This window comes from Salvelinus sp. IW2-2015, unplaced genomic scaffold (assembly GCF_002910315.2).
Source record: "Salvelinus sp. IW2-2015 unplaced genomic scaffold, ASM291031v2 Un_scaffold1159, whole genome shotgun sequence".
In the NCBI taxonomy this organism is placed as follows: Eukaryota; Metazoa; Chordata; class Actinopteri; order Salmoniformes; family Salmonidae; genus Salvelinus; species Salvelinus sp. IW2-2015.
The window spans coordinates 88925-106171 of NW_019942758.1; the positions used below are offsets into that span (position 1 = coordinate 88925).

The 17247-nt window shown below is 45.6% G+C and overlaps 1 protein-coding gene across 1 annotated transcript in view; it reads left to right on the forward strand.

Moving 5' to 3' along the window:
* The first annotated feature begins 6762 nt into the window (after nt 1-6762).
* The window catches only part of LOC112069928 (ubiquitin carboxyl-terminal hydrolase 43-like), a 36434-nt gene continuing 25949 nt past the window's right edge, over nt 6763-17247 (forward strand). Inside the window, exons 1-2 of the mRNA XM_070438770.1 lie at nt 6763-6798; nt 8763-8907. Coding sequence (XP_070294871.1) covers nt 6763-6798; nt 8763-8907 — 181 coding nt within the window. The remainder of the gene's footprint in view (nt 6799-8762; nt 8908-17247) is intronic.

A 17247-nucleotide genomic window follows, 5' to 3' on the forward strand; every position in this document is an offset into this window, starting at 1 on the left:
AAGAGTTAGATGCACTATTGTAAAGTGGTTGTTCCACTGGATATCATAAGGTGAATGCACCAATTTGTAAGTCGCTCTGGATAAGAGCGTCTGCTAAATGACTTAAATGTAAAAATGTAAATGTAAGGGATGATGGATGGCACTAAATACTGGGAAATTCTTGAGGGAAACCTGTTTCAGTCTTCCAGAGATTTGAGACTGGGACGGAGGATCACCTTCCAGCAGGACAATGACCCGAAGCATACTGCTAAAGCAACACTCAAGTGGTTTAAGGGGAAACATTTAAATGTCTTGGAATGGCCTAGTCAAAGCCCAGACCTCAATCCAATTGAGAATCTGTGGTTTGACTTAAAGATTGTTGTACACCAGCGGAACCCATCCAACTTGAAGGAGCTGGAGCAGTTTTGTTTTGAAGAATGGGCAAAATCCTAGTGGCTAGATGTGTCAAGCTTATAGAGACATACCCCAAGAGACTTGCAGCTGTAATTGCTGCAAAAGGTGGCTCTACAAAATATTAACTTTGGGGGGGTGAATAGTTATGCACACTCAAGTTTTCTGTTTAAAAAAAATCTTATTTCTTGTTTGTTTCACAAAAAAAAATATTTTCCATCTGCAAGGCATGTTGTGTAAATCAAATGATAGAAACCTCCCCAAAAAATCAATTTTAATTACAGGTTGTAAGGCAACAGAATAGGAAAAATCCCACGGGGGTGAATACTTTCGCAAGTCGCTGTATATGACCTTAATGCCAAGAGACTGTCTTCATGAATCCTCATCAGTTCAAGTGGGACCCACACAGTTAGTGATTTTGGGACTCCGTTGTGCCCCCCTTTGGGAAGGATGTATTCTCTCATCTCATTGTCCTCACTTACTGATGGCATATTCCCCTTATCGCCCCGCTGTCTGCAACTGAACTCTCAGTGACGGTCGTGTCTTCTTACATCAGCATGGGGTTAACTAACATCACTGGCTCTTACTTTGTACACCGCATCTCCGTCTCTCACTCTGCTTTTTGAGCACTCTGTCAGCGACGACTCAACACTTCCTGAATAATGCATGATGGCAAAGCAGGAAGCTGGGGCGTCATCAGAGCTCCTGTCTCTCTGCCAGACTTTCCTCTATCCATCCCTCCATCTCTCTATCCCCCCCCCCCTTCTTCCCTCAACTGAGTCACCTCAAACCTGTGGCCTCATAGCACTAAGTGCTCATCCCTTCATCCTTCCATTGCTCCACCTGTCATGCCCACATCTTCTGCACTAGCTCGCTCCTGTTGATTGTAGATAGGCATGCCTCAGCAGACACAGACAAGCGCCATGTGGTGCTAATGCTAACACGTTAGCATCGCCTTGCAGTCAAGCATGCCCAGACAGACTGTGTTGTGAAAAGTCTTTGTGAAAAGTCATATTCTCAGTGTCACCCAGAAGCTCCTCGACCCATTTCAGTTTGCCTATCAGACCAGCAGAGGAGTTGATGATGCCATTCTTACCCTCCTTAACATGGTCTATAGACATCTAGAAGGTACCAAATCCCATGTCAGGGTTCTGTTTGTTGACTTTTCTTCTGCCTTCAACACAATCCAGCCCTACATTCTGGCACAGAGACTCATTCGGGACTTTTCCTTAGATGGGGGGCTGGTTTTGTGGCTGTTGGACTTCCTGAGCCAACGCTCACAGCGAGTCAAAATAGGTCCCCATGTGTGGATATACGCAACACCAATACAGGCTCTCCTCAGGGATGTGTTTTGTCCCCACTTCTGTACATCTTGTACACTAATAGTTGTACTAGTTCATACTGACAGACACCTCGTTAAGTTCGCTGATGACACTGCCTTGATCAGCTGTTGCATGATGACGAGGAACATCATGGCCCGGTCCTAGATGACTTTGTAGAGTGGTGTGAAGAATCACACTTGGTCCTCAATACCAACAAGACCAAAGAGATGTGCATAGACTTCAGGAAGCGTACAACACCTACTCTGCAACATCTATCGAGGTAAGAACATGAAATTGTAGAGGAATATAAATATCTGGGTGTCTTTTTGGACAGTAAGCTTCAGTGGAGTAAATGGTACAGACCAGATCTACAAAAAGAGCCAACAGAGACTGTATTTTCTAAAAAAGTTGGGTTTTTTTTAATATAGACTGTACTTATTGTCTGTTTTACAAATCCTTTATTGAGAGTATTTTAACTTTTTGGTATTGTTTGTTGGTTTGGCAATGCACTGTCAGTCAGAGAAAACATGCTGAGAAGGATTATTACCACCGCAAGCAAGGTACTTGAGTCAAACAGACGGCCTGGTGAGATTTTTAAGGTCAGGGCCCTCCGTAAGGCTCACAAATCATTTTAGACCCAAGTCACCCCCTGTACTGGACTTTGAATTACTCCCCTCTGGGCGCAGGTATAGGGCACCCCTCAGCAGGAAAAATAGAACGAGACAATCATTTGTGCCAGGTGTGATAATCCCTCTTAAAACAGCTCGGGCAAATGTTCCCATTGACCCCGTAAGGCCAGCAGGCTAGTCTTTGTTTTTTAAATGTTTTAAATGTTTTATTTCTTATTTCTTACTATTATTATTTTTTTTTTTATTGGTGCGTGACTGTTATTGAAAGTTGTATTGTTCAATCTTGTTTTTGTATTTAACGCCCACTTTAAATGTGTACATAACACTGCAACAAAATTTCCCTATGGGGACAATAAGTAAAGTAAGTAAGTAAGACAACCCTTGGAGGAGATAGAGAACAACACAGCAAGTGTAATGTCTAGAAGCTGTCTTTGTGTGTGGTGCTTGTGTGAAGCACTGTCTGGAACAAGTTTCTCTTCTCTCTCCCTCTCCAGGTGTATGAATGTGACCCTGGTGTTCAGTACTAAGGGTCAGAGGTTACTACGTGTTGGTCTGGCTGTTGCCTCTCATCGGCTCCATCTCCTGCCTGCGTGCCATGGTTGCTGAAGGAGGGCAAGACCACGCCAGACCACGGTAAGGGCTGAACACCACACACAACAACACACACACACACACACACACGCCACACACACACACACAACACAACACACACACACACACACACACAACACACACACACACACACACACACACATGGTCGTGGGACAGACTTGTAGCCTAGCTGAATCTAAAAGGCCCTATCCTTGCTCTAATCCTATTGTTAGTTGTGTTGTGTAAATTAATTTTACACTCACTCACTGAACATATAAAACCATACTTTCCTTAACATGTCTTACCATACCTCCCAGACAGAGGCTTTTTACCCGTTTAACAGGATCATCATGAAAGCCCTGCTGCTCTGACCGACACAGAAAAAGGGAACCAGGCAGAGAAAGAGCAGGGTGGCTAGATTACAGAAAAGAGAGAGGGACTAGACAGAGGAAAGAGAGGGGGTGCTAGACAGAACAGAGAAAGAGAGAGGGGCTAGACGGACAGGAAAGAGAGGGGGGCTAGAGGACAGACGAGAAAGAGGAGGGACTAGACAGAAACAAGAAGAGAGGGGGGCTAGACAGACAGAGAAAGAGAGAGGGGCTAGACGGACAGAAAAGAGAGGGGGGCTAGACAGACAGAGAAAGAGAGAGGGGCTAGACGGACAGAGAAAGAGAGGGGGGTAGACAGACAGAGAAAGAGAGAGGGACTAGACAGACAGAGAAAGAGAGGGGGCTAGACAGACAAGAAAGAGAGAGGCGTAGACGGACAGAGAAAGAGAGGGGGGCTAGACAGACAGAGAAAGAGAGAGGGGCTAGAGGACAGAGAAGAGAGAGGGGCTAGACCGACACAGAGAAAGAGAGGGGGGCTAGACCGACAGAGAAAGAGAGAGGGGCTAGACAGACGGAGAAAGAAGAGAGGGCTAGACAGACAAAGGGAGAGGGGCTAGAACAGACAAAGGGAGAGGGCTAGAACGACCAGAGAAAGATAAGGGGCTAGACAGAAAGAAAAGAGAGAGGGGCTAGACAAGGCAGAGAAGAGAGAAGGGCTAGACAGAAAGAGAAAGATAAAGGGGCTAGACACGACAGATAAGGGAGAGGGGCTAGACAGAAAAAGGGAGAGTGGCTAGAACGACAGAGAAAGATAAAGAGGCTAAGACAGAAAGAGAAAAGAAGAGGGGCTAGACAGAAAGAGAAAGAGAGACTAGACAGACAGAGAAATGAGAGGGGGCTAGAACGACAGAGAAAGGGAGGAGGGCTAGACAGACAAAGAAAGGGAGACGGCTAGACAGACGGAGAAAGGGGAGTGGCGCTAGAACGACAGATAAAGGGAGAGGGCTAGACAGACAGACAGACAGAGAAAGAGCGGTTGGCTAGATTAACAGAAAGAGAGAGGGACTAGACAGACAGAGAAGGAGGAGGGTAGAACGACAGATAAAGGGAGAGGGCTAGAACGACAGAGAAAGAGAGAGTGGCTTGACAGACGGAGGAAGAGGAGGGCTAGACGCAGCGAAAGGAGAGGGGCTAGACCGGCAGAGAAAGAGAGAAGAGCTAGACAGACAGACAAAGGGAGAGGGGCTAGACAGACAGGGAGAATGCTAGAATGACAGAGAAAGATAAAGGGGCTAGACAGAAAGAGAAAGAGAGAGGGGCTAGACAGACAGAGAAAGAGAGAGGGGCTAGACAGACAGACAAAGGGAGAGGGCTAGACAGGCAGAGAAAGAGAGAGGGCTAGACAGAGAGAGGGCTAGACAGACGGAACAAAGGGAGAGGGCTAGACAGACAAAGGGAGAGTGGCTAGAACGACAGAGAAAGATAAAGGGCTAGACAGAAAGAGAGAGGGCTAGACAGACAGAGAAAGAGAGAGGGCTAGACAGGCGGAAAAGAGGGAGGGGCTAGAATGACAGAGAAAGGGAGAGGGGCAGACAGACAAAGGGAGAGCAGCTAGACAGACGGAGAAAGAGGGAGGGCATTAGAACGACAGATAAAGGAGAGGGGCTAGAACAGACGGAGAGAAGAAAGGAGAGCGGCTAGACGACAGAGAAAGAGCGCGGGGGCTAGACAGAAGAGAAAGGGGAGGGGTAGACACAAAGAGAGAAGGGGGCTAGACAGACAGAAAGGAGAGGGCGAGACAGGACAGAGATAGAGAGTGGGCTAGACAGACAGGGGAAGGGGGCTAGACAGAAAGAGAGAGGGGCTAGAGAGACAGAGAATGGGAGAGGGATAGAAGAGAAAGAGGGTGGCTAGACAGACACAGAGACAGAAGGGTAGACAGACAGAGAAAGAGAGAGGGTAGACAGACAGAGAAAAGAGAGAGGGGCTAGACAGACAGAGAAAGAGAGGGGGCTAGAAGAACAGAGAAGAGAGAGGGGCTAGACAGACAGAGAAAGGAGAGAGGGAGACGACAGAGAAAGAGAGAGGGGCTAGAAGTCAGAGAAAGAGAGAGGGGCTAGACAGGCAGAGAAGAAGGAGAAGGGCTAGAACGTCAGAGAAAGAGAAGGGGCTAGACAGACAGAGAAAGCGAGAGGGGCTAGACAGGCAGAGAAAGAGAGAAGGGCTGGACAGAGAAAGAGAAAGGGGCTAGACAGAGAAAGAGGGAGGGGTAGACAGACAGAGAAGGGAGAGGGGCTAGACAGACGGAAGAGAAAGGGAGAGCGGCTAGACAGACAGAGAAAGAGCGCGGGGCTAGACAGACAGAGAAAGGGAGAGGGGCTAGACAGAAAGAGAGAGAGCGGGGCTAGACAGACAGAAAGGGAGAGGGGCTAGACAGACAGAGATAGAGAGTGGGGCTAGACAGACAGGGAGAGGGGCTAGACAGAAAAGGAGAGGGGCTAGAGAGACAGAGAATGGGAGAGGGATAGACAGAGAAAGAGAGAGTGGCTAGACAGACAGAGAAAGAGAGAGGGGATAGAAGACAGAGAAAGAGAGAGGGGCTAGACAGACAGAGAAAGAGAGGGGGTTAGAACGACAGGAGAAGAGAGAGGGGCTAGACAGACAGAGAAAGAGAGAGCGGCTAGACAGACAGAGAAAGAGAGAGGGGCTAGAACGTCAGAGAAGAGAGAGGGGCTAGACAGGCAGAGAAAGAGAGAAGGGCTAGAACGTCAGAGAAAGAGAGAGGGGCTAGACAGACAGAGAAAGAGAGAGGGGCTAGACAGGCAGAGAAAGAGAGAAGGGCTAGATAGAGAAAGAGAAGGGGCTAGACAGAGAAAGAGGGAGGGGCTAGACAGACGAGAAGGGAGAGGTGCTAGACAGACAGAGAAAGGGAGAGGTGCTAGACAGACAGGGAGAGGGGCTAGACAGACAGAGAAAGGGAGAGGGGCTAGACAGACAGAGAAAGGGAGAGGGGCTTGAACGACAGAGACTGGAGTAGACCATACAGATATAATGACAGAGACTGGAGCAGACCAGATAGATAGAATGACAGAGACTGGAGCAGACCAGATAGATAGAATGACAGAGATTGGAGCAGACAAGACGTATATAATGACAGAGACTGGAGCAGACCAGACAGATAGAATGACAGAGACTGGAGCAGACAGAGAGAGTCTGCTGTCAGCCCCACAGCTGGGCCTAATGTCTCGTCATGGTATGTGAGAAGGAGCGGGATGGGACATCACTGTCTGTTTGTTTGTGATTTGATAAAAGCTTTCTCAGAAAACAGATGTGAGGAGAGAGTAATAAATCCTTAAAGGTCCAATGCAGCCATTTTTATCTTAATATCAAATAATTTCTGGGTAACAATTAAGCGTCTTGCTGTGATTGTTTTCAATTAAAATGGTCAGAAAATAACCAAAAATAGCTTCTTAGCAAAGAGCAATTTCTCAAGCAAGTGTCATGACTGACCACGAGAATCCAAATAGGTCAGATCAGGTTTGCCATGAATAACTTCAATCAGACCCCCGTTCACCCGTAGAGGGGGAAGGAAAGAAATAGGGGGGATTAACAACTCACATCCAGTTGTAAATCAAGGGAGAAGATCCAGGCTCTCCCTCTACAAATTCAYCAAAGGAATGTGCTTTGTCTCAACAGACCTTTTTCCGCTGAAACTCTAATATGTTCAAAAGCGTATTCTGGATTAATATTTCGAACATAGAACGTTGGGAATGGTCAGAGGCGATCTATAGAACACTAATGTCATTTTGTTTGTTATTTTGTGATGTCATTAAAAATGCTATAAAGGAAATACTGTAACTTGGAAAGTACACACACTACATAGATGAAGTTTCCATTCTATGGGTTGTGCATGTAATATGAAAAATGATTAATGTGTTTTTGTTAAGAGAGAGATCTAATTTGAGAAGCTATAAGAGATAATTGTTTTCCATAACTTTGCACAGTGAGTAATCACAAACAAACAGACAGACAGACAGAGAGCATGTCACCCTGCCGGAACCGCCCCTTTCGAGAAAAAGGTATAAATGATGGGTTAATAAGTTAACACGTTGGACCAGAAAAGCATGAAGCTGCAGCTGCGCATTTAAAATGGTTTGAAATTTGAATCTCAAGATGAGGTGGAGACGATAAAATCACCTCCCGGACAATCACTGGTACGGCTGATTAGCTGTTCTAAGTAAAGTATCTTCGAAAGCGAATTTAAGTAGGACCATCCTGTTACTCTGCTCAAACCATTGTATTACGCTACTCTCATCACCCCATTGGGGAACCATCGATACGGTTGGCTAGCCTATCTTCAAAGAAGCATCTCCAAGAGCAAATGGAAGGAAAATCAACTCTGTAGTTCTGTTCAGGAAAAAGCCCCAACCGCCTTTCCAAGGCTGCCCCGTTCACCGAGAGATCCCCGGCGAACCCAGGCATTTCACGTAAATACATTCATGATTTCTTGCTCAAAGCGGGCGGCGGTTTGTGTGCAAAGTATATGGTTATTGTTGGCGAGAGTAGTTTCTGAATGTGGCAGTGTTATCCATGTTGTCATTCCGCTAGGGATCTGTTTTCAGCGTATTACGTCTCCAGTCAATATCAGTGTAGTATGCGTGTTAATCCTGTGTTCCCATTTAATTAGCTAGTAAATAAATAATTAAACCAATTTGTGTAGTACTGAATCATAACTAAAGCTCTGGGTTTTGCAGATGCAAGAAGGTTACGACTGTTCCGAATGGTGATATGATATGAGGTTATGATTAATTAGTTGACTGTTTATAGATGTGATAGGTAAAGACCTTTTAGAGTTTAATTCGGGAGATGGTAACTCTTCAAAGAACCACTTGTGGTGCCCCAGATCCTAATAGGGTAATTGTTACATGATTAATTGAATCGGGTAATAATTAAACACAGTTAGTTAATTAGATAAATAACATTCTTCAGATTAATGTTATAGTCAAATCACGACAGAAGAGTTTTGCTAGGACTGTCAGAGAGTAGTGGGGAGGGGAGATGTCACTAGGCAGGCCAAAACTCCATCCCACCAAAACAGACTGATATTTCTGGCAATCTTTTCTAACAGCTTTTACATCATCATTTTCAAAACGTCAGTTTTATTCCAACTCCATAGGGTGGAAAACCACATTTTCGACTGCACTGGGCCTTTAAAATGTGTTTACTTCGAGAAGGATCTTGAACAGACTTTTAACACAAATATAGCTGTTTGCTTTGTCACATACATTCCCTGTTTGTCCTCTATAGCTTGTCTGTCTACAACTATTAGCCTGTGTATGTGTGTGTTTGACCGCCATGCTAAGCCACTTAGCCATGTCCATGGCTGTTTATACCTAAAGTCTGCTTCCGATCTAAGTGTCTGTATTAAGCAATGTACATCTCTTTAAACCATCTCCTCCTCGCTCTCTCTCTCCCTCCATCACCCCCCGCCCCCCATCCAGGTGGTCCTGTCAGAGCTCTACGCCACCGGCTTCCAGCGTTCGTTCTCTGACGACGACGATCTGACCAGCGTTGCGGAGAGCGATGTGGTCTATGCCTTCCAGGCTCCGCCCCTCCACACACGGGGAGGCTCCACGCGAATCTTGGGTAACCATGGCTGCATCCACAGCCCAAAGTGTCTCTCTCTCTCTCTCTCTCTCTCTCTCTCTCTCTCTCTCTCTCTCTCTCTCTCTCTCTCTCTCTCTCTCTCTCTCTCTCTCTCTCTCTCTCTCTCTCTCTCTCGCGCTCAGGCTAGCCCGAAGCAATTTGGCTTCAGCACAATGGATAGTGTTTGTTCAGACAAACACTATAGAGCTATAGGTTCTTAGCCGTTTCAATTTCTTGCCATTTCATGGACAGGTACTTAATCTCTGTCTAGGTTATTAAATTCTCTCAGACAGTGTCCCCGACGGTCTTATATCTAGCTGAGGGCTTGATGTACTGAGGTAAAGGCTCGCTCTCACTCACACACACGACACACATGCACACACACCTATGCTCACTCTCTCTTGGATCGTGAACGTGGATGAGATGGAGCCAGCATTGCGTCACCTCCCTTTGAAATCAGCTGCAGCTTTGCCAGGCGGTGTCAAATTAACTATTGATATGGCGAGTGCACGCATGTACGTACAGACTTTTTCTCACCTGTTGACTCCTATCTAGTTGACCCGTTTCCAAAAGGAGGGTGTCTTAACTCTTATCCCTGGGGGACGCCCGACCGGGCGGGCTACGTTCAGAGCTAAATGAAACCCTTACTGTGTTTTTCCAACGTTCTTTAACTCCTGAAAAGGGCCACATCAATAATTCAATAATGTGCTCAAAGGGGTCATGAAAAATGTACGATCCTCAATCTCTCTCCAGGAACGATATCTTTATCACCTGGAGACAGAGGAGAGAAAATAATGTCCTGGTGCTACTGGAGGTGATCAGACTGAGGGTAGAGGAGAGAGGAAGAGGCAAACAGGAACACACACACACCAACACACTCATTAGCACTCAAAGGCACACCTGCAGTACGCACATGTATACAATAACTCTATTTTTTTTATCTACATTCTACTGTAAATGATGAATGAACTCCTATTACCAATGTAATGATTCAAAACCTGAACTGAGCTGATTAGACTCAACATAACATGCATTCAGTTACTGCAAGCGTCATTACGGTTTCTGACAGCTCAGAACACCTCCCTGTCATCTTAACTACCCCACAGTCTCCATAACAATGGCGGGTCATTTCACAACAGCTAAACGCTCGTAACAGGTTTATTGAATAGGGTCCTCATTGCTTTAATGGAATAGATTGAATAGAAGCCTGAGTACCAGATATGTGTTGTGTGTGTGTGTGTGTTTGTGGTGTGTGTGTGTGTGTGTGTGGTGTGTGTGTGTGTGTGTGTGTGTGTGTGGTGTTGTGTGGGTGTGTGTGTGTGTGTGTGTGTGTGTGTGTGTGCGCGCGCGCACTGTTAGCTTTACAGAGCTGTGGGGAGGGAGAGGACGTGATGAGATATTGTTACATCCTATTGTTGTCTAATTGGTTAGTGTGCTCCTTATTGTGCTGGTTAAGTATCCTGTAATCATCTGTAATCATCACTCAATCAGAACCCCTGGGTGATGTGGATGTAATCAAATGAGCCATTGAAATATACATGCATTATTACGGCGCTATAATGCTGTGGTTTCAGCATCCAGTACCACATTTACCCGYTTTGTTTTATCAAACAACTGTAGAAATGTAATACTGAAGAGTGGGGCTGGGTTGATAATATATTGTAGGATGTAGGCTAGGCTGTAATGATATTGTCATGATGAGTCACAATTAATAAGGAAATTGTCCTAATTAAGAATGAATTGGTGGGACAGCTCTGTCTGCTGAGTCTGTCACAAACAATACGCAGAAGTTCCTACCTCTTGTGGTTAGCCATAGAAAGATGATGTGGAACCTTTGCAGACTGTTAGAGCCTCATTTAAATGGGCCATGTTCGAATAAGACAACCTGTCATGAAACCGCTGTCATCGTCGTAAATAAACAACGGACGCTTACGTATATGGACTAGCAGTCAAACCACTGCTGTCACGGCCCATATTGACTGTATTAAGCTTGTAGTATCTCCCTCCCTCTCTTCCGCTGTAGAAATATGTATCATTATGGACACCGTTGGCTCTTTTAACCTGTGACAAGACAGGCCCTCATTTGGCGGTACAAATCAGCCAGTCACGACCCACCCTCTCTCTCTCTCTCACTCTCTTTCTCTCTCTCTCACACACACACACGTACACACGTCCCAGCCCCCCCTTTGGCTGGTACATGTGTGCCTTAGCCTGTGCGTCACTCCCCCCTTGGGCTACAGTTGACCCCCGGCGTGGTCCAGTCTCCTCGCCATGATTAATGGCCCTGTGTGTGTAATCTCATTTCACGTGAGTGTGTGTGTGTGTGTGCGTGCGTGCGGGCATGTCTGCCTGTCTGTCTGTCTCTGTGTCGTGTGTGTGTGTGTCTCATAACTCTCTCTACAACATCGGCACAATCTGAGCCCCAGCGGGCACAGCAGAGGCACAAAGCCAATCTGCTCACCGGCTAATAAAAGTCCCAAATTGAAACGGGGAATTTGGTTAGCGAAGGAAAGGTTACGATTTCTCATGTCGGATAAGAGGAAGTCGTTCAGCGGGGGACTGGGAATCAGGCCCATTACCTCCTGGTGGGGAGTCAAAATTAGCAGAGCCTAAGAAATGTGTTGAAAACATTAGGAGAGAGAGGGGGAGCGGGCGAGAGAGTGAGAGAGAGGTATAAAATGCACACTGGCTGGTAGAACAATGGCATGCATTTGTGTTGCATTGGCAGAAGAGAAAGACAAATATAACTTTAGGTGAGATGTTTTTAGGCAGAAGTCATAGTCTATTTTAAGAGATGGATTTTATGGATGGGTTTTCTGCTCTGGAGGAATCGTCTCCACCGTTTCATGGTTCTGAATTTCTGTTGAGTTTTCATATTAGAAGTTATTGGAAACCACAGGAAGACATTCTTAGGGATATTGGATCAACCCTTCTCCTTCATATACTGTAGTAATGAGATTTGTTATTTGGGAAAACGTGGTATTGCTAGCCATGGAGTCAAGCGCTCATGATAGAAAACACAAAAAATCAAGGAAACTTTATACAGATCTGACAATATCCGAATTCATCTCTCAACAGAACATATATGTCCGTTGTCTATTACAGTACATAAATGCCTTCAGTTTGAGGAAATCTCTGAAACTTTCCTACCAACTTTTTAGACACTCTTACTTTACCAAAGGCCTGTTGTCCCTGAGGTAATCAAAGAGTCTATCAAGCTCTAGAGGCAGAGTTGTCTGTTTGGCGAGGTCGGAGAATCAGGGCTGAGAGAGGGTTTGTGTGAAAGAAGAGGTGCCCTCTGGGAAAGGTGGCAAAGCAGGGACATATCCACCCAGATAAAGAAATCTGTCAGTGGACACACACACACTCTCTCACTCTTTCTCAACCATTGTATTCAGTATTCATCTCCCTTCACAATGGACAGAGGAGTTCTATGGAAAGTCCTCAGGTAGAATCTCTGTGTGAGTTTCCTTTCATCCTATCAAAATGCTAAAAGCTATTGACTGGAGACATGGTTGGGGTTGAATGTTGTGTAGCTCTGAGGTGTTTGTCTGAGCAGTGGAGGATGCATTGGCACTTACATAGAGCCCATTAGCTCTGCCCTTAGTGAGCACATTTTATTATTATATATATTTACACGCTCAAGGCAAGCATCTTTAAACCAACACACACACGCACACACACACACACACACACACACACACACAGGTTGTGGATGTGTCTGCTAATGGGTGGTGAAGAGAATGCTGAGAAAAAGGCCCAGCTGTGCTCAATGGCTCAGCCCACATATCTCCATCTGCTTTTACAAGGCAGTTTTTCAATGATTGATGATGAGCTGTTTAAACCTATCGTCAGAAGTACTTCTAGAAATACTGTAGTTTGAAAGATGAATGGGAACCATTTGTTTCACATTAAAGTTTGTGTTTAATTTTGACATTGTGTACACATGCACCATGTCACCATGCTACACTATATATACAAAAGTATGTGGACACCCCTTCAAATTAGTGGATTCGGCTTTTTCAGCCACACCCGTTGTTGACAGGTGTATAAAATCGAGCACACGGCCATGCAATCTCCATAGACAAACATTGGCAGTAGAATGGCCTTTACTGAAGAGCTCAGTGACTTTCAACGTGGAACCATCATAGGATCCTACTTTTCCAACAAGTCAGTTCGCCAAATTTCTGCCCTGCTAAAGCTGCCCTGGTCAACTGTAAGTGCTGTTATTGTGAAGTGGAAACGTATACGAGCAACAACAGCTCCGCCGCGAAGTAGTAGGCCACACAAACTTACAGAACGGAACCGCAAAGTGCTGAAGCACGTAGTGCGTAAAAATGGTCTGTCCTCGGTTGCAACGCTCACTACCAAGTTCCAAATCAAATTTTATTTGTTTCATACACATAGTTAGCAGATGTTAATGCGAGTGTAGCGAAATGCTTGTTCTTCTAGTTCCAACAGTGCAGTAATATCTAACAAGTAATCTAACAATTCTCCAACAACTACCTAATACACACAAATCTAAAGGGGTGAATGCGAATATGTACATGTAAGTATATGGATGAGCGATGGCCGAGTGGCATAGGCAAGGTGCAATAGATGGTATAAAATACAGTATATACGGTACATGTGATATGAGTAATGTAAGATATGTAAACATTATTAAAGGGGCATTATTTAGAGTGTAAAGTGACTAGAGATCCATTTATTAAAGTGGCCAGTGACTGGGTCTCAATGTAGGCAGCAGCCTCTCTGAGTTAGTGATTGGTGTTTAGCAGTCTGATGGCCTTGAGATAGAAGCTGTTTTTCAGTCTCTCGATCCCAGCTTTGATGCACCTGTACTGACCTCGCCTTCTGGATGGTAGCTGGGTGAAGAGGCAGTAGCTCGGGTGGTTGATGTCTTTGATGATCTTTTTGACCTTCCTGTGACATCGGGCGCTGTAGGTGTCATGGTGGTAGGTAGTTTGCCCCCGGTGATGCGTTGTGCAGACCGCACCACCTTCTGGTGGCCTTGCGGTTGAGGGCGGTGTAGTTGCCGTACCAGGCAGTGATACAGTCCGACAGGATGCTCTCGATTGTGCATCTGTAAAAGTTTGTCAGGGTTTTGGGTGACAAGCCAAATTTCTTCAGCCTTCTGAGGTTGAAGAGGCACTGTTGCGCCTTCTTCACCACACTGTCTGTATGAGTGGACCATTTCAGTTTGTCTGTGATGTGTACGCCAAGGAACTTAAAACTTTCCACCTTCTCCACTGTTGTCTCTTCGATGTGGATAGGGGAGTGCTCCCTTTGCTGCTTCCTGAAGTCCACGATCATCTATTTTGTTTTGTTGACGTTGAGTGAGAGGTTGTTTTCCTGACACCACACTCCGAGTGCCCTCACCTCCTCCCTGTAGGCTGTCTCGTCGTTGTTGGTAGTCAAGCCCACTACTGTTGTGTCGTTGGCAAACTTGATGATTGAGTTGGAGGCGTGCATGGCCACATAGTCGTGGGTGAACAGGGAGTACAGGAGGGGGCTGAGCACGCACCATTGTGGCGCCCCAGTGTTGAGGGTCAGTGAAGTGGAGATGTTGTTTCCTACCTTCACCACCTGGGGGCGGCCCATCAGAAAGTCCAGGACCCAATTGCACAGGGCGGGGTTGAGACCCAGAGCCTCCAGCTTGATGATGAGGTTGGAGGGTACTATGGTGTTGAATGCTGAGCTATAGTCAATGAACAGCAGGTATTCCTTTTGTCCAGATGGGTTAGGGCAGTGTGCAGTGTGATGGCGATTGCGTCATCTGTGGACCTGTTGGGGCGATATGCAAACTGAAGTGGGTCTAGGGTGGCCAGTAATGTGGAGGTGATATGGTCCTTGACTAGTCTCTCAATGCAATTCATGATGACAGAAGTGAGTACTACTGGGTGGTAATCATTTAGTTGAGTTATCTTTGCCTTCTTGGGTACAGGAACAATGGTAGCCATCTTGAAGCATGTGGGGACAACAGACTGGGATAGGGAGCGATTGAATATGTCCGTTAACACACCAGTCAGCTGGTCTGCGCATGCTTTGAGGACGCGGCTAGGGATGCCGTCTGGGCCAGCAGCCTTGCTAGGGTTTACAGGTTTAAATGTTTTACCCACGTTAGCCATGGAGAAGGGGGGGAGGCAGTCCTTGTTCTCGGGCCGCGACGGTGGCACTGTATTATCCTCAAAGCGGGCAAAGAAGGTGTTTAGTTTGTCTGGAAGTGTGACGTCGGTGTCCGTGACGTGGCTGGATTTCTTCTTGTAGTCCGTGATTTCCTGTAGACCCTGCCACATACGTCTCGTGTCTGAGCCGTTGAATTGCGACTCCACCTTGTCCCTGTACTGGCCATTTCGCTTGTTTGATTGCCTTGTGGAAGAAATAGCTACTACACCGTTTATATTCAGACATATTCCCAGACCTCTTTCCATGGTTAAATGCAGTGGATCGCGCTTTCAGTTTTCCACAGTTTCTGGTTAGGGTAGGTTTTAATAGTCACAGTGGATACAACATCTACAATGCACTTCTTTATAAACGCACTCACTGAGTCAGCGTATAGGTCGATTTTGTTCTCTGAGGCTGACCGGAACATATTCCAGTCCACATGATCAAAAAAATCTTGAAGCGTGGCTTCCGATTGGTCTCACCAGCATTGAATGGTTCTCGTCACTGGTATATCCTGTTTGAGTTTTTGCCTATGAGACGGAAGAAGCAAGTTGATGTCATGGTCGGATTTGCCGAAGGGAGGGCAGGGGAGGGCTTTGTATGCATCACGGAAGTTAGAGTAGAAGTGGTCGAGGGTGTTGCACATGTGCGTAGCGCAATCAATATGCTGGAAGAATCCCCAGCTACAGTAAATGCATCCTCAGGATGTATGGTTTCCAGTTTGCATATAGTCCAGTGAAGTACCTTGATGGCCATCTTGGTGTCTGCTTGAGGGGGAATGTACACAGCTGTGACTATAACTGACGAGAATTATCTTGGTAGGTCAAATGGCCAGCACTTGATTGTAAGGAATTCTAGATCGGCTGAGCAGAGGCCTAATCGCCCAACATCAGTGCCCGACCTCACTAATGCTCTTGTGGCTGAAGTCCCCACAGCAATGTTCCAACATCTAGTGGAAAGCCTACCCAGAAGAGTGGAGGCTGTTATAGCAGCAAAGTGGGGACCAACTCCATATTAATGCCCATGTTTTTGGAATGAGATGTTCAACAAGCAGGTGTCCACATACTTTTGCTCATGTAATGAATCTAGAGGAGAACCCTTTGAAAAACGCATTTTAGATCCAGGTAGAACCGTTTTGGTTCCAGATAGAACCGTTTTGGGTTCCATGTAGAACCCTTCCCAAAAGAGTTCTACCTGGAACCAAAAGGGGTTCTACTTGGAACCAAAAAGGGTTTTCCTATAGATGTGGTAAAGAGGTCAATCAACCAAACAATGGAATTGCCATGGAAACGCTTGGGGGGAAAGGGCTGTAGTGGAAAGATCTGGAGTCTCCTCATTACCCGCAGCAAAATGTGCCTACATTTAGGCTATTGTTTATGTGTGTATTTCACACTATGTTGAGGTGGACAATCTGAGTATAAAGCTTGTATGGATGTCAACCACAATATATGTTAATGTCATCATTACCAATCAACTGCGTTACAGTTAAAAATGTATTTGACTACCACCACTGATTTCTGAATGCTAGCTATGCTAACCAGCTTATAAGAAATGGAGTTATCATTAAGCAGTCACTTCTTCTAAACCTGAAAAGGGACAACTTCTACGTGTTATGCAGCGAAAACAGCCAAATATATCCAAATCAACGTAAGTAACCACATTGTTGGATTGTTACAATACAGAAATCATGACGGATTTGACAAATATTCACTTTGTTCGATCAGATTTGTTGAATGTGCGCCAATCTCGTCAATGAAACGTCTGTGTTCGATTGACTCCTTTAATCTATTGGCACAGCCGAAGAACCCCTTTGGAGCCCTTTTTTCTAAGAGTACAGTTGAAGTTGGAAGTTTACATACACTTAGGTTGGAGTCATTAAAACTTGTTTTTCAACCACTCCACAAATTTCTCGTTAACAAACAATAGTTTTGGCAAGTCGGTTTGGACATCTACTTTGTGCATGACGCAAGTTATTTTTCCAACAATTGTTTACAGACAGATTATTTCACTCATAATTCACTGTATCACAATTCCAGTGGGTCAGAAGTTTACATACACTAAGTTGACTGTGCCTTTAAACAGCTTGGAAAATTCCAGAAAATTATGTCATGGCTTTAGAAGCTTCTGATAGTCTAATTGACATCATTTGAGTCAATTGGAGGTGTACCTGTGGAT